The sequence below is a fragment of the Oryctolagus cuniculus genome, chromosome 10 (assembly GCF_051225735.1).
Source record: "Oryctolagus cuniculus isolate XC-2025 breed Fujian yellow rabbit chromosome 10, ASM5122573v1, whole genome shotgun sequence".
Lineage (NCBI taxonomy): Eukaryota > Metazoa > Chordata > Mammalia > Lagomorpha > Leporidae > Oryctolagus > Oryctolagus cuniculus.
Window position 1 is genome coordinate 15597369 of NC_142876.1, and position 25541 is coordinate 15622909.

Below are 25541 nucleotides of genomic sequence, written 5' to 3' on the forward strand. Positions count from 1 at the left end.
CCACTCCAAATCGTTAAGACTAAAAATGTTTCTAGACATTTCAAATGTTGCCTGGGGGAGGGGGAGGGACAAGACCACCCTCAGAGTGATCCACTGCCTGAAACCCTTGCTGCCTTTTTTAACAGATGCCTTTGGGAGCAGGGCAACCCTGAGAGTGAAGCTAGCTCAGTACAGCCCCTTGTGGTTGCAGGAAGCAACTGCAGCGACTGTCCCTTCTAGGAATTTATTTGAAACACAACTGAGCAAGCAGACAAGAATTTGTGTGCATGGATATATCGTAATATTGTTATAACTGCAAAATTAAAGTATCCAAATGAGGAACTGGTCTAATAAAGTACGACATATACAAGGGTACTTCAAAAAGTTCACAGAATATGGAATTAGAATATAAGCTTATTTTGGTGCAAAGCAAGATTTATTTATTTGAAAGGCAAAGAGACAGGGAGAGAGGGAGACAGAGAGAGAGATATCTTCCATCCACTGGCTCACTCCCCAAATGACTCTAACAGCCAGGTCTGGATCAGACCAAAGCCAAGAGCCAGGAATTCCATCTGGGTCTCTCAAGTACTTGGGCCATCTGCTGCTTTCCTCAGGTGCGTTAGCAGGGAGCTGGATCAGAAGTGGAGCAGCAGGGACTCAAAGCAGAACTCTGATATGCGTTGTTGGCACCAAGGAGGCAGTTCAACCTGTGCATATTTTTAAATATTTTAATAAGTGAATATTTCAATATTTTAAATAAGTGAATATTTTTTACAAGATTGTCGCAAAGAAGCAGTGTGCACGAGCATTCTCTCCAGTGCCTGGCGTGCCATAGGCCGTCAGCGAGGGAGCGGGGAAGCCATCGTCCTCACTGCTGTTTTATTGTCTTACGAGTGGCCGTGGGAGTGAACACTGCAGGGCAGCCAGTGTTCTCCAGCTGCTCTGCTGTTTCCTTGTTTCTCCTCAGCTCTCCGGGTCTCGTGCGTCTGTATGTAGCGTGTGTACCGTCTAGCCTGCTCCGTGAGACAAGAGCCTCGCGGGATGGGAAGCTTTCTTCCGTCTCATGCCCTGCTGTCTCTCGGAGGCGCTAGCAGGTGGATGTGTTTGTAATCGCTATTTCTTGAGGGAATGAAAGAAAGTGGTCCCTCAATGACTGCCTCTAAAGAGCATTCTCCCTTTCCCTGCCAGGCTTCCAAGGGTGCCCAGGCACAATGCCTCTCTCTCTGGGTCGGGTTCTGTGCTCTCTCCCCCACCCCCTCTAATACCCATTCTTTCTCTCCCCACCCCCGCCCCCTGCAGGATGCCTTCGTGGAACTGTACGGCCCCAGCGTGCGGCCTCTGTCAGACTTCTCCTGGGTGTCTCTGAAGACTTTGTTCAGCCTGGCCCTGATAGGAGCTTGCATCACCCTCGGTGCCTACCTGGGCCACAAGTGAAGACACCAGGCCTGCCCCCCACAGATATGCAAACAGTTCACGAAAGCAGGAGACATGATATGCATTGTCAGTGCCGCACCATGCAACGCAGCTGGCTCTGTGAAGCGAGAGCCAGCAAGCCCCACGCGTACACAAAACAGCTTTCAGGCAAAATGTCGAATCAGCTATTTACTGCCAAAGGGAAATACCATTTATTTTTTACACTTTGAAGAAAAAAAGATTTATTTATTTAAGACAGTCCCATCCAAACTCCTGTCTTTGGAAACCTTCCCACGAGTGGCCCGAGCACTCCTTGTGCGGCTGCCCCCGGTGCCCCACACCCGTGGGCGTAGATTTGCTGGCCGTGTTCTTGGCCGCACTGAGCGACCATCTGAAGAGCAAGAAAATGGACCCAGGGCTTGACCCCGGCAAGCCAGCTCTCGGACCTGTCTAGGCTGGGAGGAAGGTGTCTTTCCGACCTGCATCTACCTGCCCTGGGGCCTGGGACGTCAACTGGGAAGTCCTCATTTCCTTGGCCTCAAGAACACACACTTGGCCCGTGACCCACATGGTCCAGACCCAGTTGCAGGAAAGGAAAACAAACAAAAAATACCTGGGAGCTTCAGACGGACGTGGCCCCCGCTGCCCTTCCCACGCCCAAGGACGGCTGCGGGAACAAAATGCCCTTAAACCATAGGAAAGTATTTTTTTAAGCTACCGATTGTGCCGAGAAGCGTTTCAGCAATGTATACCATGTCATCCAGTACCTTAAGCCCGGATTGTGTATATTCGTATATTTTAGATACGCAGTGCCCGCCGCCCAGTACTGGCTGTGTCTGAGCCGGAGACAGCATCCTCTGGAGTTCAAGGCAGGGGACGTTTCGGTGACTTCTTCAACACAGGAAGGCTGGCCCAGAGCGTCAGGCTGCCACAAGTGCCTGCATTCCGGAGACGGCGTCTGTAGAAGCTGCCTTGTGTCCGGCTCTGGGGCCTGGCCCTGGAACTGAGCCTGGGCACCCGCAGGCTCCTGGTGGGGATTTTTCAACAGAGCGGTGCGGTCCTCGAGTGTTTGGAAGCTGATGCAGCTCAGAATTCCACTGTCAAGAAGGAGCAATAGTGGGACTTGGCCCTGGGCCTGTTGCGCTCGGGCCGGCAGGCAGGCCTGTTCTCTGGTAGAGCGTGGAACCTGGGGCCACAGCTCCCCTAAAGACTTCGTCACTGTGGAGGCAAGGAAAGAGGCCGCGTGCGTCTCCTGGCAGAGGGACGTAATGGAGACTGAGCAGCCGCCACCGAAACGGGGTGCGGCCCGTGGTGGCCGAGGCACAGGTGCATTGGCTGCTCGGCCGTGCGCCTGTCTGTGCAGTTTAAAGCAAGGTTTTCAATGACTTTGAGTAGGGTCATGAGCCCTAAAGGAAGTGTTGAAATGAGGTGTCATGGATTAATTGACCTGTGTCTGTGGAATTAACATGTAAAACATTATCTTGTCATTGGAGGTTGTTTTTATTTGAAAACCTGATAGAAGAAAAAAAAAATAGTTCCAGGTGTGGAATGTGGGGATTATCTGTACATCCTGGGGCATTAAAAAGGAAGAAAAAAAACCAGTGGTGGAAAACTGTGGAGAAGTAACAGAAAAAGTGAGGTCTCTGGCTAATAAACTAGCAAATACTTTCGCAAGTTTAGAATCAGCTTTGAGACATTCATGGAATAACTTTGTGGCATTATTGCATTATATACCATTTATCTGTATTAACTTTGGAATGTACTATGTTCAATGTTTGATGCTGTGGTTGATATTTCGAAAGCTGCTTTTTGAAAAAATACATACATCTCAGCATTTTCTGAAATAATTGTATTTAGTTATGGCCTGCACACTATTTGTTAGCAAAAACGATCATTTTTCCATTGGAGATGCTTGTCTCTCGTTCCTTCAGAAGCGTTTCTGAAAGGACGGGTCAGCCCTGAGTCTCGGCTGCCTGAGGAAGCCTGGGTTTTGCTGGCCACTGGGAGGCTCGGATTTCACCGAGTTGCATGCAGCTCCATGTCGACAGAACTGCTCCGGGCTGTGGATGCATCCCCTTGTCCCTTTGCCCTCGTGCCTTGAAGGGTTCCTTGGCCCTGGGCAAGTCACCATTTTGCTCACATAATTTAGGATTCCATGCATGTGTGGGTAAACCCGGGAGATTCATTTGGTTGCAAACCCAGTGGGGAAGTGACCCAAGGATGGACATCTGGCTCTGACGGCTGCCCCCTTTAGGCGACCTGTTTTGATGCAGACCCACCCCGACCCCCCCGAAGGAGGCTTTTCTGCCGCTGCCCTTCGGGGCCTCCTGAGTGCCGTGGGGCTGCCACTTCGCAGGGAGGGCAAGAAACCCACGGTTTGGAGCCAGACCTCCCTGGCGGGCCTCAGGGAATGGGACGATCAGACCTTTGAATGATTCTAATTTTTAAGCAAAATATTATGTTATGAAAGGTTTACATTGTCAAAGTGATGAATATGGAATATCAAGTCCTGTGCTGCTATCCTGCCAAGATCACGTTCATGGAGTCAGTGTGCCGGACACGCCGAGGCGCGAGACCCTCCAAGCTGCTTCAAAAGTCGCCACGAAGAACACGGACAGTTTTCATAACAGAAAGCCTGCTCTCATCTTTTATTGTTTTTGTTATTGTTGTTCAAATTGGGATTTGCAGAGTATCTGAAAAAAAATGTACATATAAACAGAATGGTCCAGGGGGCTACCCTCCAGGCTGGTTTGTCCTCAATGCACCCAGCCACCTGGCGTGTACAGTCCCGTGGCTGTGCCCACTCCACGGGGAGTCGATGTTGCAGTTTTCCTTGTTGTTAAAGACATACTAGAAGCAATGAATGTGTATAAAAGCCTCAACTACTCATTTTTTTTCCTCTTTCCTTTCTTCATTGGCTCAGTTAGTTGGCAACTGGGCAACAGAGAACCATCCTGAAGTGTTTCGTGTTGAGAAGGGATTCATACCCAAATCTTAACACACAGAGAGGAGTCCTCCTTCTGTTGGCCCAGGTCCCAGTTAAAGAGGACACCTTCACTTTGCAAATTGTGGTCAAGGGCTTTAAAAAAGAAACCAGGAGGCAAAGAGCATCCAAGAACCTCCCTGTTCCTCCCAAGCCTCACCATCCCAGCACTCAAAGAAAAGACCCAAACAATGTAGAGAAGAGTTCATCCCAGCTTTTGCAGATTTAAGATTTGGATTAAAGTCCCACTTAGAATTAAGGAAGCACTTTTCTGTAGTTCAAACGAAACCCCACCATCTCTGCCCCAGCTCACTGTGTCTCTGTGCATTCACGTGTGCCCTGCCATTTACATGTGACTTTTATTTCATTAAGAAATGTTTGTTACCTATCACCTGGAGACCTAGCCCAGGCCCAGTATTGGGGACAGCAGGAAGGGATGATATATCAGAAGGGTAAGTTGTAATAATCAGGACTAAATGTAAATCATTAGGGCAGTCCCAACAAATGTCTAGCTTTCACATCCCGAATCTAGGGAATGAACAGAATTGCAGTAGTCTATATTTGTAAAGCTATAGTAAAACAAATAATTTATAAATGTGAACTTAAACTAATTCCAATTGTCCTTTGAAGGCAATGGCTGTTTTTATACTTTCTTATCACTTATAGTTAGTAACATACACCTCCTCTATCAGAAAAAAAACAGGAAAGACTTGAAACATAAGCTGTTCTAAGGAAATCAGGGCTTCAGTTGAAATCCTATTCTGATCTTCCTCCGTGGTGTCCTTTGCAGCCCAGACAAATGTGGTTGCACACTTTTTAAGAAATACAATTCTACATTGTCAGGCTTATGAAGGTTCCAATCAGATCTTTATTGTTACTCAATTTGGATCTTTCAGGGATTTTGCTTTTTAATTTCTACAAGACAAAGGACATTTGTTGTGGGTGGGAGGGGAGAAGAATTTTTAAATGAGTAAAATATTCCCAAGATTGGATCAGGGAATGGAGGTTTTCAGAGAAGCCAGATGTATGGGGGGGGGGGGGGGGTGAGGGATCTTTAGAAGGGTCCGTGTCATTCCTCCATAAAGGCCCTTATGCAACAGATGAGAAACATTTTTTTAAGTCCTGTGGTGCTTTCAGATTTGGAGATACTGGCACACTCAAAGGCCAGCTCAGTGTGGCTGCGCAGGGGTATAAAGTTTAAAGCTGGGTGTGTGTAATGGGAATGTTAGCACAAAGTTTGCAGTTGGAACTAACAGGATATTTAATGACAATGACAACTTTCTGTTGGTAGGAACATCTGTTTTAAAATATTTATTATGCAGGACACAGAAAACATTTAAATAGAATGAAGTTGAATAAAACAATGGAAAGCTAAATTGGGTCCCTTAGCCTTACCCAACGACTCATTCTGTTCTGTGCCTTTGGACAACCATGACCTGGGACAACCATGAAATTGGGCACAAAGAAAACCAGATGGAATATGGATGGTACTGCAACAGTTGCGTCAAGACGATCCCAGGAAAATAACTTAAAACCAAATTCCTGTTGTTAATAATTTTTCTCTATGTACCAAGATCAGCACCCTCTGTTAAGCACTCATGGAAGATGGAATGTTAATAAATACGACCGTAGTGTTGACACTCCATAATGCCATGCACCTAAATATCTTGGAAAATCTGCTCTGCGGCCTCCAGCTAGCTCATTTCATTAAGTTTTGCCCTCCAAGGTAGCATTTGAAGGAGTGATGGCTGATCAAATTTCCTTTGGGGAAGCTTCCTTCTGGTGGTTGTGTTTGTTATTTTCTTTAAACTAATTTTTGCTTTTGTTTTTGAGTTACTGGGGTTATTTTCATTTTAAATAAAGTAACTGTACAATATGTATTTTTGTATTGAAAGCTTTTGTTGTCAAGATTTTCATACTTTTACCTTCCATGGCTGTTTCTAAGATTGATAATTCTTAGCAGTGGCTCATAGCCTGAAATACTGTATACACCAAAAATGTATGGTAAGCATACTTTACATAGTTAAGGTAAAGTAAGTTTCCAGTTGGCCACCATTAAATATAATGGCACTTTGTGTTGTTGGGAAAAGTCACATTGCAATTAACCTCTCCTTGTCTGTCCAGTTAATTTCGTGAAGAAAAATAAAGTACAGTGTGAGATATTGGTTGTGCCCTGGAGTTGTTTATAATGTGTTAACATGATTTTACCCTGCCATTCGTCGTCATTAAACAGGACCTTGGAAAGCCTCCCTAACAAGCCACTAGAACCATCATGAACCCCACTCTAATGAAGCCCTCAGGGACTAGAATACGGTTGCCTTACAGGTGAAACCACCTTGGAGGGAGGCCCTTTTGTTTCCCAGCCCTCCGGGGTAGGTTCGATGGACCAGTGTTGAGCTCTCCATGACAGAGTGGCTGTTGCTGTTGGGTGTGTTCATCCACTGGCACTGCAGATGCCAGCTTCTGCAGTCCTGGAGATGATCGCTTGTGGCAAAAGGAAGGAAGCAGCTGAAATTCAAGTTTTGAAATTAACATTTTAAGAAAACCAAAGCAGTCACTTGCTTTGGAGCTTGCGAAGCCCAAGTTAGAAGGGATGCAATGTTTCCCTTTTATGTTTGAATCCTGATACACTGAGCTTCGACTTCCAAGTCTCTTCCCTTTGACTTAGTTCAAGGACGCTGGTGGCAGCATCCTTCTGGTGAGTGTCAAGCACACTTCCACCTAGTCTCACACCTTGGAAGGGAGGTATTGGAAAACCAGGACTCAGAAGTTGAACAATACACCCACGTTCTCAACCATCCTAAGTGACAGAGGCAGGTTTTGAGCCCTGATCTGGCCAACTCCAAATCCAGTGCCCCATCATTTCAATCAGTGCTTCCACACTAGTGTATGGGGGGTCACGGGGACACAGTTTTCCAAGGGAGCCCGGCATGGGATGTTGAAAGGAACCAACGTTCTCAACACTCATGGATAAGCTTTCATAAACTAATCTTGAGACCACCCTGGAGATCAGACCACTTCTCACCCTCTTCCCCTTTCACAATTGTCTATCGCACTTCTCAAGAGAGAGGCATGCTGTTCACTCTTTCTGAATCCTATTTTGAAGCACTGTGTGGGCTTGCTGGAGCTGCCTCATTCTGGCCGGGGGAACCAGCTCTGCTCCTCCATTCCCAATTGCATGTCATTGAAGTCAGGTTGGTAGCTTCAGATTGGCCAAAGTGGAAGTATTGACACCACAGGAATGAGCAAGCACCCCAGGCAGATCTTTTTCCTTTATTTTTCTTTTTCTTTCCCCCAACTGCCTCCCAAGGAGTCAATCGATCTCCATACCACTTGCCTTGGAGTATGAAAACCTTTGTGGTTACGAAAAGACATGGTTTAAAATCCTGGAGAATATTAGATTCTTGTAACTGGGAAATAAGTCCTTATACAGGTCTATTTTTTTTCCAATTCTTTGCTTTCAACTGTCCCTGCATTTTTCATGTAATGTTGAGTGTTGTTTCATTGTGGTACTTAGATTCCATTGTATATAATTAAAAAGTGATGCAACAATTTTATTTTTAAATTTCAATTGTTAAAACAGCTTCTCAGACAAGCTTATTATTAGCATGTGTCACAATTCTATTTCAAACTAGCCTCAGGGGAAGAAGTTCCCAGGAAGCCAGCCAGTGCAGCCGTTCTCTTTTAGAATAGACACACCTAGAAAAAAAGCAATGGTGCCACACCAAGAGAAAGGCTAGATCCTGGTTGGCATAGTTAGCTGAGTAGCTCAACCCCACGGCTCAGCCATCCTATTTCTTTTTAATTTATTTTTTATTTATTTCCCCCCAAAGAAACATTTTATTTAAGGAATACAGACTTAATGCATTTCATAAGTACAACGTCAGGAATATAGTGATTGATACCCACCCTCCCACACCTCCTCCTCTTCCCTCTCCCATTCCCAGTCCCATTCTCCACTAAGATCCATTTTTGATTAACTTTGTACACAGAAGAACAACTCTATACTAAGTAAAGAGTTCGACAATTTGCACAGAAAAAAAACACCATAAAACAAAAAACAAAGCAAAACAAAACAAAAAAAACTATTCCTCAACAGTTGTTGAGCGAAGGGCTATTATAAGTTATTGCATCTTGAAGTTATTTTCACTTCTTTTTTTTTAGACACTTAATTAACTTTATTTTTTTTAAAGATTTATTTATTTACTTGAGAGACATAGTTACAGACAGTGAGAGGGAGAGACAGAAAGAGAAGTCCTCCATCCACCGGTTCACTCCCCAGATGGCCACAATGGCCGGAGCTGCGCTGATCCGAAGCCTGGAGCCAGGAGCTTCTTCTGGGTCCCCCATGCGGGTGCCAGGGCCCAAGCACTTGGGCCATTTTTCACTGCCTTCCCAAGCCACAGCAGAGGGCTGGATAAGAAGTAGAGCAGCTGAGACTCGAACTAGTACCCATATGGGATGCTGGCACTGCAGATGGTGGCTTTACCCACTACACCACAGCACCAGACCCCACTTAATTAACTTTAAAGAAGCACCCAAGAATGATACATCTTTTGTGAGCACTTAGACATGATTTCAACACAAATCCTTAAGGACAGAAGTCCTGCATGGGAAGTTAGTGCACAGTGTCTCTTATTAATTTAACAACTAACACTCTTAATGTATGACATCAGTGATCACCCAAGGCTCTTAACATGAGCTGCCTAGACTATGGAAGCCTTTTGAATTCACAATCTCTGTCAGTATTTAAACAATTCCATAGGCCAGCACCGCAGCTCAATAGGCTAATCCTCCGCCTGTGGTGCCAGCACACCGGGTTCTAGTCCCAGTTGGGGTGCCGGATTCTGTCCCAGTTGCCCCTCTTGCAGGCAAGCTCTCTGCTGTGGCCCAGGAGTGCAGTGGAGGATGGTCCAAGTGCTTGGGTCTTGCACCCCATGGGAGACCAGGATAAGCACCTGGCTTCTGGCTTTGGATCAGCGTGCACCAGCCACAGCGGCCATTGGAAGGTGAACCAACAGCAAAGGAAGATCTTTCTCTGTGTCTCTCTCTCTCTCTCACTGTCCACTCTGCCTGTCAAAAAAAATGCCATAAGCAAAATAGAAGTTCTCTCCTCCCTTTAGAGAAAAGTACCTCCTTCTTTGATGACCAATTCTTTCCACTGGGGTCTCATCCACCACGTTCCTTCATGTAGGACATTTTTTGCCACAGTGTCTTGGCTTTCCATGTCTGAAATGCTCTTTTAGACATTTTAAAAGGACCAGAATGCCTAAAGGGCTGATTCTGAGGTCAGAGTGCTATTTAAAGCAATTGTCATTCTATGAGTCTGCTATGTGGACTGCTTCCCATGTTGGAACATTCACTCCTTTTTAATTCTATTATTACCAGACCCTTAATCCTATCCATATAATCACTTTAACACTAAAATGGTATTTTTACCACCCAGCTTAAGGGGATTAGTAGTCCCATGGCAAGTTTTTAAACTGTACCCTTAGAAGTAAGTCCAGGCTGGCGCCGCGGCTCAATAGGCTAATCCTCCACCTTGCAGCGCCAGCACACCGGGTTCTAGTCCTGGTCGGAGCACCGGATTCTGTCCCGGTTGCCCCTCTTCCAGGCCAGCTCTCTGCTGTGGCCAGGGAGTGCAGTGGAGGATGGTCCAAGTGCTTGGGCCCTGCACCCCATGGGAGACCAGGAGAAGTACCTGGCTCCCGCCTTTGGATCAGTGCGGTGCGCCGGCCGCAGCGCGCCAGCAGTGGCGACCATTGGAGGGTGAACCAACGGCAAAAGGAAGACCTTTCTCTCTGTCTCTCTCTCTCTCTCACTGTCCACTCTGCCTGTCAAAAAAACAAAATAAAAGAAGTAAGTCCATAGGAATGTATGCAAAACTATACAGCTTTACAGTTACAAACTTCATACACTTCATAATTACAACTTTAGGAACATGGTGATTCTTCCCACTGTGCCCACCCTTCCACCCATTCTCCCAACGCCTCTTACACCTCCCTCTCTTATCCCCACTCATTTTTAACTGAGATCTATTTTCAATTGACTTTATTCACATATGTTTAACTCTAAGTTAAGTAAAGAGTTAGTATTAAAAAAAACTGTTCCTCAACCGTCAATACAAGGGCTGTTCAAGTCATTGCTTCTTAAAGTGTAAATTTCACTTCTACATATTGCCTTTTAGGTGCTCTATTAGTTATCACAGGTCAGGGAGAACATTTGGGATTGGCTTATTTCATTGAGTATGATGTTTTCCAGATTCATCCGTTTGGTTGTAAATGACCAGATTTCATTTCTTTTTACCCCTGTGTAGTATTCTATAGTGTATATATCCCATAATTTTTTATCCACTCTTTAGTTGATGGGCATTTTGGTTGATTTCATGTCTTAGCTATTGTAAATTGCGCAGCAATAAACATGGGGTGCAGATAACTCTTTCATACACTGATTTCATTTCCCTTGGGTAAATTCCCAGGAGTGGGCTGGCTGGGTCTTATAGGAGGTCAACATTCAGATTTCTGAGGCATCTCCATACTGTCTTCAATAATGGCTTTACCAGTTTACATGCCCACCAATAGTGGACTAGGGTGCCTTTTTCCAAACATCCTCACCACCATTTGTTATTTGTTGATTTCCGTATGAAAGCCATTCTAAATGGGGTGAGGTGAAACCTCTCTGTGGCTTTGATTTGCATTTCCCTGATGGCTAGTGATCCTGAGCATTTTTTCATGTGTCTGTTAGCCATATGGATGTCCTCTTTTGAAAAATGTCTGTTTAAGTACTTTGCCCATTTTTTCACTGGGTTGTTTGTTTTGTTGTGGAGTTCTTGATCTCTTTACATATTCTGGTTATTAGTCCTTTATCAGTTACATAGTTTGCAAATAATTTCTACCATTCTGTCATTGCCTCTTCACTTTCGTGGGTGTTCATTTTGCAGTACAGAGGCTTCTCAATTTCATGTAATCCCATTTGTGAATTTTGGCTTTGATTGCTTGTGCCTCTGGGGTCTTTACCAAGAAGTTGTTGCCTATGCCAATGTCTTGCAGGGTTTCCCCCAATGTTCTCTAATAATTTGATGGTGTCAGGTTGTAGATTTAGGTTTTTAATCCATTTTGAGTAGATTTTTTGTAAGGTTTTAAAAGGTAGGGTTCTTGCTTCATGCTTTTGTATGTGGAAATCCAGGTTTCCCAGCACCATTTATTGAAGAGACTGTCCTTGCTCTAGGGATTGATTTTAGCTCCTTGGTCAAATATAAGTTGGGTGTAGATGCCTGGGTTAATTTCTGGTGTTTCTATTCTGTTCCATTGGTCTACCCATCTGTTTTTTGTACCCATACCAGGTTGTTTTGATTATAACTGCCTTGTAGTAAGTCTTGAAATCTGGTATTGTGATGCCTCCAGCTTTGTTTTTGTTGTATAAGATTGGTTTAGCTATTTGGGGCCTCCTGTGTTTCCATATGAATTTCAGCATCATTTTTTCTATATCTGAGAAGAATGTCCTTGGTATTTTGATTGGTATTGCATTGAATCTGTAAATTGCTTTTGGAAGTATGGACATTTTGATGATATTGATTCTTCTAATCCATGAAGATTTTTCCTTTTTTTTTTTTTGTATCTTCCTCTTTCTTTAATGTTTTGTAATTCTTATCCTCTGCCATTTTCTCCTTAACTCTCCCTGAGACTACGCTCTCTCCAATTTTCTTTAAACTATCTTCTCCTAGACTAGAGTGGTAAACACCCTCCCTACTCTGCCATCTTAATCCAATCTCCCTCAGCCATTCTTAATCCCTTTAAAGTCTGTACCGAAATGACCCTGGCATTTTATCAGGAATTATAATTATTTCACAGGCAAACCTATACATTATAAATTGTAGCAAAAAGTTCTGCCATAGTCAGAGGATAATTTTCTCTCTCCTACTAGTACTAACACAGTGAAAAGGATATCCTTAGCAACTACTTACCTTTCCATTTTTTAAATTAAATGTCAAAGTAGACAAGTGCAAGGGTGGTCCCTGCCTTTCAAACTTCTTTCGCATGGCACAGCAGCCGAGTATGGAAGTCCCTTCCCATCTGCTCTGCTTGACTTGCTTTCTTACCTTCTTGGAAATTCAGGGGGAGGTGTGCTGGAAAGTCAGACAGAAAGTGACCCGGGTTCCTTTGTATTCAAATGAATCTTTCTGTCAAAGCCAAGGAAACAGGTCCCTGGATAATGATCATCATTCAGAAACAAAAAAGGAAAGCCATAACATCAGGGGAATTCATTTTAATACATAGATTTAACTTGTTTTGTAGAAGAGTGTGAGAAGCTGATCAGTTTTAAGTATTAAATTTGACAAGCGTTATCTAGGGTCAAAAATGAGCTTGAAGAGTAAAAGAAACAATGCCACATTTGCAAGTGTCAAAAATAACTTGTTCCTGTGTTCTTCATATATATGTTGTTGAGTTTCAAATTGTTATGATACTTACATTCCATTGCATTCATTTTCAGTGTGAGAATTATATTGCATACAATCTCAAAGATTTGCTTGGTATTCCCACTCCGTGTTTATGGGAGGAAGAGAGAAGGCAACAGATTTAGGGACTGTGTTTCTCCATGCCCCCACCATACACTGCCACCAAGTGGAGGATTGCATGCTAAGTCTCTGTCAACCTCATACCAAGAATAGAGAATTTGCCAAAAGACCATTCCAGGGCAATGTTTGGTCCCTAACAACCAGCCATAAGGGACCTTCCCTGGAAAGGCATGGTCCATTCACTCTGGTGAGTTCAAACATGACTACTGTTTTATTAGCCTCCCAACTGGATGAATGGTGGTGTCGTTTACTGAACTAGAGAAGGACTGCGAAGTGAGGTGGGTGAGGATCAGCTCTGGTGGAAGATGGTGAAGAGAAAACTGGAAGTTGATGGTTCCGTTACCCATCTTTCTCCTGAGCATTTAGTCTCCTCTTGGGTAACAAGTATCTCATCCTTAATTTGGCCAAAGCAGAACTCTGATGAAAGTCATCAGCATGTAGATAGATAATATGTAGACATGGGCCTGGATGAGGTTACCAGGGAAAGTGGAATACAGGTGGGGACCAAGGATAGAGCCCTGGAATTCTCAACAGATGGGACTCCGTCATGGAGCCAGCAAACAACAGACAATAGGAAAGATGTGAGCAAAGAGGTAGGAGGTTACCAGTGTATTATGGTGATGGTGCCATCGTCTCATTTCAATCTCACAACAATCCCATGAAGTGAGTGTACTGTACTCATCTTTCCGGTACAGAAAATGAAGCTAAGAGAAGTGCACTGGTTATGGTTGGCTACATTAGGCTTCAACAACAAACACACCTCCAAATGTAAGTACCTGCACCAAAAGATGTGTGCTGGTGTCATAATCTGGAGGCGGGTTGGAATCCTCTCCTCCAGGCAGTGACCCAGGAACACAGCCTTTCTACCTTGTGACACCATCGTCTTCAACAGGAAACTCTCACAGGTAGGTCCCTGGAGCCTCTCAAATCGTGACAGCAAGAAGGAACAGTCTTGCCCTTCTGGATGTCAGATGTGCTAATACAAACGGTAAAATGACTCACAGTGGGCTCAATGTCCCAGCCATTCTCCAGCCCCATTGGATGTCCTTTATTTCTCAACATCCCATTAGAAGATTACACCAAACCCGAATAGTATTCCCTAGACAGCAACGGATCTGTCTCAAGTGCCCTGTGGCTGCCGCCTTCCTGAACTGGAGGTCACCCTCTCGTAATAAGAAGGTATGGCAAAAAGTTCGTGGAAAACAGAATTAAAAGTTGCTTATATAGGGGCCAGCATTATGGCGTAAGAGGTTAAGCCACCGCCAGTGATGCTGGCATCCCATATGGGCACGGGTTTGAGTCCTCGCTGCTCTGCTTCCAATCTAGCTCCCACTAATGTGCCTGGGAAAGCAGTGGAAGATGGCCCAAGTCCTTGGGCCCCTGTACCCGTGTGCAAGACCCAAAAGAAGCTCCTGGTTCCTGGCTTCTGAGCAGCCCAGCTCTGGTCATTACAGCCATTTGGGGAGTGAACAAGCAGATGGAAGATTCTCTCTCTCTCTCTCTCTCTCTCTCTCTCTCTCTCAACTGTGCCTTTCAAATAAAATAAAAATCTCTTTTTAAAAGTTGCTTATTTGGGGCCCAGCATTGTGGCATAGTAGGTTAAGCTGCCACCTATGACAAGGGTGTCCTATATGGGTACTGGTTCAAATTCTGGCTGCTCCACTTCTGATCCAGCTCCCTGCTAATGTGCCTGGGAAAGCAGCAGAATATGACCCAAGTGCTTGTGCCCCTGCACTGATGGGAGACCTGGATTAAGCTCCTGGCTCCTGGCTTCAGCTTGGCCCACCCCTAGCCATTGTGGCCATTTGGGGAGTGAACAAGCAGATGGAAGATCTCTCTGTCTCATCTCTCTCTATAACTCTGCCTTTCAAATAAATAGAATAAATCTTTTTTTAAAAAAATTGCCTATTTGGTGCAAAAACTTTTGAAGCCCATACATAATATGTATTTTCCATGAACTGCTTGAAGACCCTTACTATGGCTCAGGGCCAAGACTATGTTTCCACCTGTTCCATATTATCTCTCCAGTTAAGATTGGCATTAACCTCAGATCTTTTATGCAACTGATGTATTTTAGCATAAACACAAGCCTTGCTGTTATGTAAAATTTCATTTCTTGGTCTCTGCCTTGCCTCCCAAACCATGTGAACATTCTAAGACTTGGTTCCTATCTCTGTTTTATTATCCAGACCTCTGAGTTTGTGTCCTGCAGAGATTTGATAAGCCAGCCTTCCTCACCTCTGATCAAATTATAAAACAGATCAGGACCAAAAACCAGACACCTGTGTCACTCTCTTAATATCTCTGCATCAACATTAGACCATCATTTCTTCTTGTTATCTTCCTAATTCGCTCAACAAAGGCATAAGAGAGAACTGAGCTTCCTCCCTTCTCTGTAGCACCTGTAACTATTGTTCAGGCTGTGCCTATTTATGTTCTTTGTCTTGCAAATATATGTTAAAAATTCCTTTGGATATTTTTTATTTTCTCCACCCTAGTTGTCCTTTGTCTGTATCTTTGATCACACAGCCTCCTATCCAGCCCTTAATACATGCGCTTAAATACTTGCGCCTGCAGCTGTAGTGACCGGCATTGCCACACAGTAATCATTCCCTGTCCTTTGCCTCCCTCTACTCTTAGCCTCTATAGAACTCTCACTGACTTGACTTAATCAGAGATTCTGTTCAGGGTCTTCTCCATGGACCTCTGAGCAGAGTGTCTGAGGGTCAAAAACTCTGAAGGCATTGGGTGTTTCCCTACTCACAAGCTGACAAATCAGTCTGTCACCATTTTACGGATGTTGGCTTGCAAACACGAGGTTCCTGGGTCAGAGACAAAGGACAGTGCACAACTCACACTTATCAGCATTTTTAAGTAGAGTCCCCAAGCCATAATTCCCACAGGGCAATATGAAGAGGACCAGTTGACACCTGCAGACACAGCGGGTCGTGATAACGGAGAGGAACGCTGAGCTTAGGGCGCTTGAAACTTTTATAATGGGCAGTAAGCCTGTCTGACCTTTGCTCTCGAGGCAGACGTTATCTCTGACTTCCAAGGCTGTTCACTACGCAAACATTCTTGGAAAGATAGTGGGGAACAGAGAGATGCGTGCTTTGCATGTAACAGACACAGAAACGTGAGAGATCCATGGAGAATTCTCTTCCAGCCATGATGACATAGTGCAAGCTTGCCTGTACTGCATGCCAGGCCGCCAGACACTAAGATAGCAAAATATATGCCATGGGCTTCAGTCACCAAAGCAGAATGTTCTAGCCACACTCAGCCCAACAGCATCCTAGCTCCTCCATTTAGACATACGCTATATATCGTCATCTCCTAAAAAGGATTGTGCCAAACATGGTCATGCAGCTAATGCTGACTGCGCGCTGCTGATCCCCCAAGGTAACTTTGATTCTTCTGTTCACAGATACGTGCTGCCCACAGGTGTCATCTCAACCATGCCAACCAGGAGCCAAATCACGTTCACAATCTACCCCAAGACGAGGTTCATTGTTAGTTTCCCCTTTTCTTTTCTTTTTCTTTTTTTTTTTTTTTTTTTTTTTTTTTTTTTTTTTTTTTTTTTGACAGGCAGAGTGGACAGTGAGAGAGAGAGACAGAGAGAAAGGTCTTCCTTTTTGCCGTTGGTTCACCCTCCAATGGCCGCCGCGGCCAGCGCGCTGCGGCCGGCGCACCGCGCTGATGCTGATCCGATGGCAGGAGCCAGGAGCCAGGTGCTTTTCCTGGTCTCCCATGGGGTGCAGGGCCCAAGCACCTGGGCCATCCTCCACTGCACTCCCTGGCCACAGCAGAGGGCTGGCCTGGAAGAGGGGCAACCGGGACAGAATCCGGCGCCCCGACCGGGACTAGAACCCGGTGTGCCGGCGCTGCTAGGCGGAGGATTAGCCTAGTGAGCCGCGGCGCCGGCCCAGTTTCCCCTTTTCTATCATTTCCGTTTCCCTTGGACACATCAGTTGACACTCAGTGCTTGTTCTGTGGATTGATTGATGGATCTAAGTCACTGAACAAGTATATGTTGGACTCTACTCTAGGGACAAGGGTGGGCTGGGCTCCCTATGGTGTTAAAAAGCTGTTGAAGGGGCCAGTGCTGTGGCATAGTGGGTAAAGCCGCCACCTGAAGTGCCAGCCTCCCATATGGGTGCCGGTTCAAGTCCTGGCTGCTCCACTTTTGATCCAGCTCTCTGCTATGGCCTGGGAAAGCAGTAGAAGATGGCCCAAGTGCTTGGGCTCCTGCACCTATGTGGGAGACCTGGAAGAAGCTCCTAGCTCCTGGCTTCGGATCAGCACAGCTCTAGTTGTTGCGGCTAACTGGGGAGTGAACCAGCAGATGGAAGACTTTCTCTCTCTCTCTCTCTCTCTCTCTGCCTCTCTTTCTCTCTCTATGTAACGCTGACTTTCAAGTAAAAATAGATAAATGTTTTTTAAAAAAGCTGTTAAAATTGTGCAAATGCTGGGCATGCTTGGCATGAGATAATCTTTTATTTTTACAAAATTGTAACATAACTACCCAAATGTGTTTATTAAAAAGACAACAACTTAAAAAATATTATTAAGAGTCCTTAACCTCAGGAGCTCTCCATTCCAGGCATGGAAAACCAAGACACTGTGGCAAAAATGGCCTACATGAAAGATCTCTGAGTGAGATCCCGGTGGAAAGAAGGGGCCATCAAAGGAGGAGGTTCCTTTCTCTGAAGGGACGAGAGAACTTCCACTTTGACTACGACCTTGTCTAAATAAGGTCAGAGTTTGTGGACTTAAGAGGCTTCCATAGCCTTGGCAGCTCATGATAAGAGCCTCAGGTGATTACTGACATCATAAATAAGAGTGTCAATTGTTAAAGCAACAAGAGGAGTCACTGTGCACTTGCTCCCCGTGTAGGATCTCTGTCCTTAATGAGGTATACTATGAGAATTAACGGTAAAACTACTACTCAAACAGTACTTTCTACTTTGTGTGTCTGTGCGGGTGCAAACTGCTGAAATCTTTACTTAGTACAGAGTTGATCTTCTGTATATAAAGATAATTAAAAATGAATCCTAATGAAGAATGGGATGGGAGAGGGACTAGGAGTTGGGATGGGAGTTGGGGTGGGAGGGCAGGTATGGGGGAAGAACCACTATATTCCAAAAGCTGTACCTACGAAATTTTTATTCATTAAATAAAAGCTTTCTTTAAAAATCTCAGAAGCTCTCATTGTAGTTTCTTGCTTGTTTTCTGTTTTTTAATGTGTGTTGGATACCATTCAGTGGATTGATTATTTTCAAGAATGGCTTGCTACTTACATTACTCAATAATATTTTCTTCCAAAACGTGTCTCACAGGTAAACCGAAATCTCTCTCTCTCTCTCTCTGTCTCTCTCTCCCCCTCCTTTCCCCTCGCCTCCCCTCCAAGGCCCTTCTGTTTGGATGCTGTATAGCTGTGGGTTCTGTTTTTCCAGTGTTGAACCCACTGCATCTCGAGTCTGCAGGCAGGAGCGGGCAGAAGCTGTGCAGCTTGCGAGTAAAACTCAGCAGCAAGTAGACCCAGGGTGGCTTTGATCCTGCCTCCCAGGGGGAACGTCATCTCCTTCATCCATGTGGAAACTCTCAGCTGGAGAACAAAAGGGGAAGAAAAAAGAGGAATAAAATATTTATAGGAAAATTATTTCTCACAAGCAAGCAATTGTTTCTAAAGGCTTTTAGAAATATAATTATTTTTCTCCTTCTTGGCTTTTTCTGTTTTTAATATGAAACACTTTAAAGTCCCCTGGTTCGATTTCCAGGAAGCAATAATCCCTTTTGCCTTGGGTGGAGTTTAGGAAAGAGGCTGCGTTTTAGAAGTGGAAATGTTTCCATTGAAATTGCCACATGGGGCTCTAGCTGCTTCTTTAATGTTCTTGCATAATCAGGGCCCATTCCCAAGGGCAGGGCTGACGGCTCTCTCGCCTTCAGCGCTTCCTGCAAGTCTGTCCTGTCTGAGCCCCAGCAGGACCCCTGGCCTCACTCACCCTCCCTCCCAAGTGACCGGGAAACTCCAAGGAGGAAACCTGCGCGCCACTGCCCAACAGAAACCAAATGTGAGCCCAAATGTGGGCTGTGTGTGTACATTTCAATTTTCTCGGAGCCACATGAACATTTTTTAAATAATTCAGGGAAACAAAGCAGAGTGATATATTTTATTTAACCCAACGTATCATGACAACACAGTAACAGCTGTCTAGATGCCGCATTCCTTTTTCCTACAAAGTCTGAAATGGGTGAGTTGACAGTGGTAACACAGTTCCATTGGAAAGATCCAGGTGGTAAGTGCGCAACTGCCGCATGTGGCTGGCGGCTGCCTGCTAGAGGGCACAGCTGCAACTCCGTGTCGGAGAGTTTACGGTTCACATGTGAACACCATGCCCATAAACCGCCCTCCTCCGCATGCGCCACACTCCTCATCTCAAACTTGCCAATTAAATTGCTAAGGCGAGAAAACATCTTTGTCTTCAGTTTCCTCAATTCCTCTTTTCCAAGCGTACCACACAGATTTCTTACTTTTGAAACGTTTGCTGTTGGTTCACAGGGAAACTAGGTCTAGTTAGGTCCAAGGCAAGTAGTGCTTGTCCTGTTGGCAGGCAGTGAACTCGCTCCCGGAAGAGCAGCGCTCGGATCCAGGCCTACTAAAAGAATAACTAAGCAAAGCACTGGACTGCTTTCGACCTCTGTTTTCTCGTCAATACGGTGGGCGGCACTTGTACTGTGTCCTTCCAGCCTCATGGGATGGTAGGGTAAAGACAATCAACACGGTAAACGTGAAGGCACCGTCCGCCACATAGAAAACATTATGGACTATTCCAAACCACTAAACACTGTTTAGCTACAGAAAATAATAAATCTTACGATATCTACAAAGTCAGGGTAAGGAGTCAAACAAAGAAACTGAACCAAAGAAGTAAATTCCTGTAATTACCCACAATGTCAACAATTTTCCTAACCACTACCAAACACTGACTTGTCATTTTTATTTACAGAGAGAAAGAGAATGATAAATGACCCCCCCCCCCAGGATAATAATCAAGTGTGGTCCTTGGGGCCAGGTACGGACCGAGACAAGCGTGGTGATGTTGCCTAGCAATAAACTCGGATCCTGCCGATGACACCGCAGCGCAGCGCACGTGGACCTTACTTTCAAAGAGCAACAATTTGAGAAGTCTACAGAGAGTTCCTGCAATATCTCTGCCCCATAACCACCTGGATCCTGCCTTGCGCTGATAGCTTTTAGATTAGGAACATTAGCTTCTAACATTCCCTAGGACACACTTAAAATGTACCTTCTCATTGTTTTCTTTAAAATGAGATCTGTGTGCAGGGGACTGGGGACATATGTTGTCTTCATTCCTAAATTGTTCTCTCCCAAGTGTTATGTAAAAACAAAACTCCAATTTTAGACTCTCCCCACTTGCCTTCACTAATTGCTTCCTTTATGTTCCACCCAGTTGCACCGTAACTAATTCACATTCAAGTGGAACTTAGTCCCTATTGCATCACCCTCATCTCCTGCTCCTTGGGAAGGCTTGCACACTCCACAAAGACAGGAACCAAGAGCGGCCCAGGGTGCCGTGAGGCCACAGTGTTGTCACTTTGATCCAGTCACAGAAGACCAAACTTGTCTAGGCCCAAGTACGTAGAACATAACCTCACCTCCAGATCCGCACTCACCAGCTGCACGGTGTGTGGGAATGAAGACCAACGAAATGAGAACAGTCAACGGCTGCTTGTTCAAGGCTTGCTATAACAAAGGAGACAGTGGGCCATTACCGCTGGCCTTGGGCAGAACTCAAAGGCAGGGGAGTGGGAAAGCTTTATGATAGAGAAGAGGTAGACAGTTCCAGGCCTTCCGTGACGAGAAGGGGTCGGCATGAGGAAGCTGGAGGTGGGAGAATTCGAAGGACGACATCATTTGTGACTGATTACAGGAGCATATTTGGTTTTCTCTGGTTGGTCCTACATTATAAACAGAGAAAGAAAACCAAGGAAGTTCTCGGTTATCCATCAAATCCCGGCCATCTGGGGTCCGTTGTTTCAGGGGTTAGTGTGTGGCTTCCTGGGGTATTACTGGAGGTAGTGGTCAGCCTTCCTATGAGTCTGCCCGAGTGTAGGCTGGCTTGCTGGGCTGGTTGCTGCAGATCGTGGGTCCAGGTTCTGTTTCTATGTTCGGTGAGGCCATTAGCCCTTCATATACTAAGTCTCTCTGGTGTGAGACAAGGCCAGGGAGGATGGCAGGAAGCAAGGGATACACACGATGATGAAGATATTACAAATGAAACCACAAGACTCATGTGACTGCCTGGCAGACGCTTCCCAGCCACACAGCTCGGGGACATGGTTCATCTCCGCTGTCACACTATGAGAGTGCCTCAAGTGCGTGTGCATCCTGCAGAGGCCACCAGGAAGTACAGGAATTGAGTCACGTGTCTGGGGCCTGATGATGCAGCGGGTTATCTACGGAGGACCCTAGAGTCCCAAACGCTTTCTCAGATAAAGGACTAGGGAGTATCTCCTTGCACTCCAGCATTCAGGAAAATGCTTTACCATAGGTTCTTTAGGAAGTTGCATCCACTTTCTATGACCCTGAGCTACAGTGTGGTCGATAGGCAAAGCCAGACCTGGGATCCGACCTTGTCTCTGGTGATACAATTTAAAAACCGAAGATTAAAATCATCTGCCACCAGCACCTGGCGTGCACTGTGCTACGTGCTTCAGACACAGGGTCACATTTAATCTGTCCCAACCGCCCTACGAGGTGAGTACCATTGCAGGTGCATTTCATAGAGCTCACCGGGAAAACATCCATAGTTGGCAGAGCTGTGTCCCTTCTGGAGGCTCCAAGAGAGAATCACCTCCTTGTCTTTCCCCGCTTCTGGAAGCCTCCTGCATTCCTCGGCTCATGGCCGCTTCCTCAGATGGCTCCAGCCCCCTTCTCTCTCTCACCTGACAATCCTGCCTCCCTCCTAGTGGAACCTATGATTAGGCTGGGCTCACCTGGACAAGCCAGGGTGGTCTCCCCTTCTCGCCATCCTTAGCTTCGAAGTCCACTTCACCTTGCAAGGTAATTATCCACGAGCTCTGGAGATCAGGAGGTGAGCAGCTCTGGAGAGGCCGCTCTTGAGCCTGCCACAAGAGAGAAAGAGCCTGAGCTTCAGAGAGGGTAACTTTCGCGGTGCCTCATCGCCTGCAGCCCTGGCGCTGAGCTGCGTTGTCCAGCAACAGCAGCTTTCTCTTTCTGAGCTCACCGCTTTGACAACTGAAGCCAAACTGCGTCAGTGTAGAGGATAGCCTCTACGCTGACTTCCCCAGCACAGCGTTGCACCAAGAGGGGACGACCCACAGCCCTCTTTTATTGTCCTTATTGCGTGTGGGTGGCGAGGGGTTGGAAGAATACAGAAGACGTATTCATGATAAAGGAGAAATTAATAAGGACTACAGTGAGCCTAGATTCTTCCTTTTATCTTCTCTCCATACCATGGTTCAGTTACCTGTTGGGATAATTGCAGATCAATTTCATTTACTTAGTAATTAAAATAGTTGCTAAGAATTGCCTTTGATCTCTGCAATAGGGACAGGGAAGGTGACCCTCAGAGGAAGGCTCTGGGCCCCGTCCCTGGGGAAGCCCAGCAGGAGTCCCCAAGTCCTCCATCCCCGACCTGTAACACGCTATGGCTCTTTGTGTTTGATTCCTACAGGGGAGCAGAGCTTCAGGCCACCCACCCACCACGAATCTGGCCCCCAGTGAGACCTCGCGTGAGGCTCCACATAAATCCAGGACACGGCTGAGTGAGTGAGACATTTATTGTCTGTCTGGGCTCTCAGAAGCGCTTACGAAGCACACTCAGGACACACATGTCGTGCGCGGCCGGCACACTATCCTCCCAGGCTGGATCTGACCAGCGATGGGGACTGACGGTGGCTGTTAGAACTCCAGGGCACGGCCGATCTGTTGACCTTGTCATACGACGGATCTCCATTTTCCAAGTGTTTTAGGAACATAACAGTCTTCCGGGCACACCCCTAGGTAGAAGATAAGCACAGTCATGCTTCTCGGTCTCCAGAAATAAATTCAGTCCTCATTCTTGTGAATCTTCACAGGCCACTAAAAATAGGGCAAGAATTTAAACAGAATTGAATGTGCCACGATGAGGCCCTCCAAAAAGGATCCAGTGTTTTTACGTTTCAGGACCATTTCTATATTACATTATTTATAAAAATCAAATATCTATCTGGTATGAAAAATCTCCTTCAAAAATCAGGATTGACACAAAGAAGACACCCCTCTACCCAAGGATTCCAAAATAGCAAAGAAATATATTCTCATAAATCACTATATAGGCTTTTTTGAAGTTACTTAATCTTCATAGGTCACATTTGACTCAAATCCTGTGAAAAGTCAAGGTGTTGGCTGGGTAACCCATGAGGCAGAGCGCACCATTGTCAGAAGTCTTCTGCAGCTGCTCTGCTGTGGTAGCCGCCTGCCTCTTCTGGCTACTGAGCTTCGGGTACGGCTAGTGCGAGTCAGGAATGAAACTTCTTTTAAAGATTTATTTATTTATTTGAAAGGCAGAGTTACAGAGAGTGAGGGGTGTGAGGGGAAGAGAGAGAGAGAAAGAGAGAGAGAGAGGTCTTCCATCTGCTAGTTCACTCTCCAAATCGCTATAACAGCCAGAACTGCACTGAGCAGAAGCCAAGAGCCAGGAGCTTCTTCTGGGTCTCCCATGTGGGTGCAGGGGCTTGGGCCATCTTCTACTGCTTTCCCAGGCACACTAGCAGAGGGCTGGATCAGAAGAGGATCAGCAGGGACTCGAACAGGCATCCCAGCACTGCAGGCAGCAGCTTTACCCGCTATGCCACAGCGCCGGCCCCAGGAATGAAATGTTAAAGTTTACTTAATTTAAATTTAAACAGCCATATCTGGCTAGGAGCTATGTACTGGACAGGAGTCTCCTCTTTTTTTTTTCCTTTTATTTGACAAGTAGAGTTATAGACAGTGTGAGAGAGAGAGAGAGACAGAGACAGAGACAGAGAGAAAGGTCTTCCTTCCTCTGGTTCACTCCCCAAATGGCCGCCATGGCCGGTGCTGCGCCGATCTGAAGCCAGGAGCCAGGTGCTTCTCCTGGTCTCCCATGCGGTGCAGGGCCCAAGCACCTGGGCCATCCTCCACTGTCCTCCCGGGCCACAGCAGAGAGCTGGACTGGAAGAGGAGCGACCGGGACTAGAACCCAGAGCCCATATGGGATGCTGGCGCCGCAGGCAGAGGATTAACCAGTGAGCCATGGCGCTGGCCCCAGAGGTCCCTTTTTGATACAAGGGTGATGAAAAGAGGGATGGAGGTTGGTGATCTAGGACTGAGGGCAAGCCTCTCGTCACCTGCAGAAAGCCACGCCTCCGCCCTGGCACACCTTCTGGCCCTCCCAGCTAGCCAAGGACAGGATGCTGCAAGACCCAGCGTACCATGCACCACTCGCCTCCTGGATGGCACCAAAGCCACTTGGAATGCAAAGGTGAAAGGCGTGAGGAGCGGGCTGTGCACCAGTCAGGCACGTGGCCTCACACACGAAAGAACACGCGCCAGGCCCCTCCCCGTGTGTCCTTGGTCTAACCCCAGACAGCTGCAGACACCAATGGCTCAGTGACTGCCGAGAAAGCGGGAACACAGTCCAGTTAAGATGAGGGTGCTGGCTCCCTGCCGCCAATCAATCAGAAAGCTTTTAAGATGGGAGTCTATGAAATATGTATTAAATGCAAAAAAAAAAAGAATACAATGAAGTTTTCAACTTGGAAGCACTCTGGGGAGCCGCGAGCCAAGTTCTCACAAAATAAAAACCTGCATTAAGACCTCACTGAGGCTGGACTCAAATCCACCTCCTAAAGGAACCCTTAGGCCATCGGCTCTGTCCCCTCTTTGGGCCCAGAGGAAGGTCTGAAATTTGGTATCCTTCTGTAGAGCTAGCTTTCTTTCTGAAAGAAACAAAAGCCACAGAAACATGGGCTGGTGCCATTGTGTGTTTGCACAATCCCACTCCTTGAAATCGCCACAGTAAAACTGTGGTCCTCCACGGAGGAGCTGGGTGACTATGGCTAGTGCAACCTTGTGGGTTCTGGTTTCGTGCAGATCCACGAAGCCCGTGGAGACATGTAATCCCAGCCCGCCCTCAGAGCGAGCCTCCATTAACATGTTTGTTTACTTATCTGCTAATCTCATTATTTTTTGCCAAATCCGCTCTCAGTAAGAGTCCAGAATGTGACGTTCAGCCATTTCTGAAATATGACCAGAATGGCAGCAGGGAGAGAGCGCTATTCAGCTGGGGAAAGGAAATACGTCAACCCCCAAATGAATGACTTGGAGTGTCTCTCACTTTCCCCTAACAGAAAGCCATTTTCTGCCGACAAGATTTGTGCACAAAGGAGCAACTTTTTCAAAATTTACCAGTGATTTTTATCGTGGTGCCGTGAGCCACAGTCCCAGGGAGAATACTCGCTGTTATTGCTGAAGTGCACAGAGCCTGCATTTAGTTTCGGAGGAGTTTGGTATCATTTTTATTATTGCTCTTCGCAGAG

The 25541-nt window shown here is 46.0% G+C and overlaps 1 protein-coding gene across 1 annotated transcript in view; it reads left to right on the top strand.

Annotated features, from left to right (window-relative positions):
• Positions 1-6537, top strand: part of BCL2 (BCL2 apoptosis regulator) — a 169956-nt gene extending 163419 nt beyond the window's left edge. The window contains exon 3 of the mRNA XM_089305001.1: positions 1279-6537. Within this exon, the coding sequence (XP_089161127.1) occupies positions 1279-1413 (135 nt within the window). The 3' untranslated portion in view covers positions 1414-6537. The remainder of the gene's footprint in view (positions 1-1278) is intronic.
• The last annotated feature ends 19004 nt before the right edge of the window (positions 6538-25541 follow it).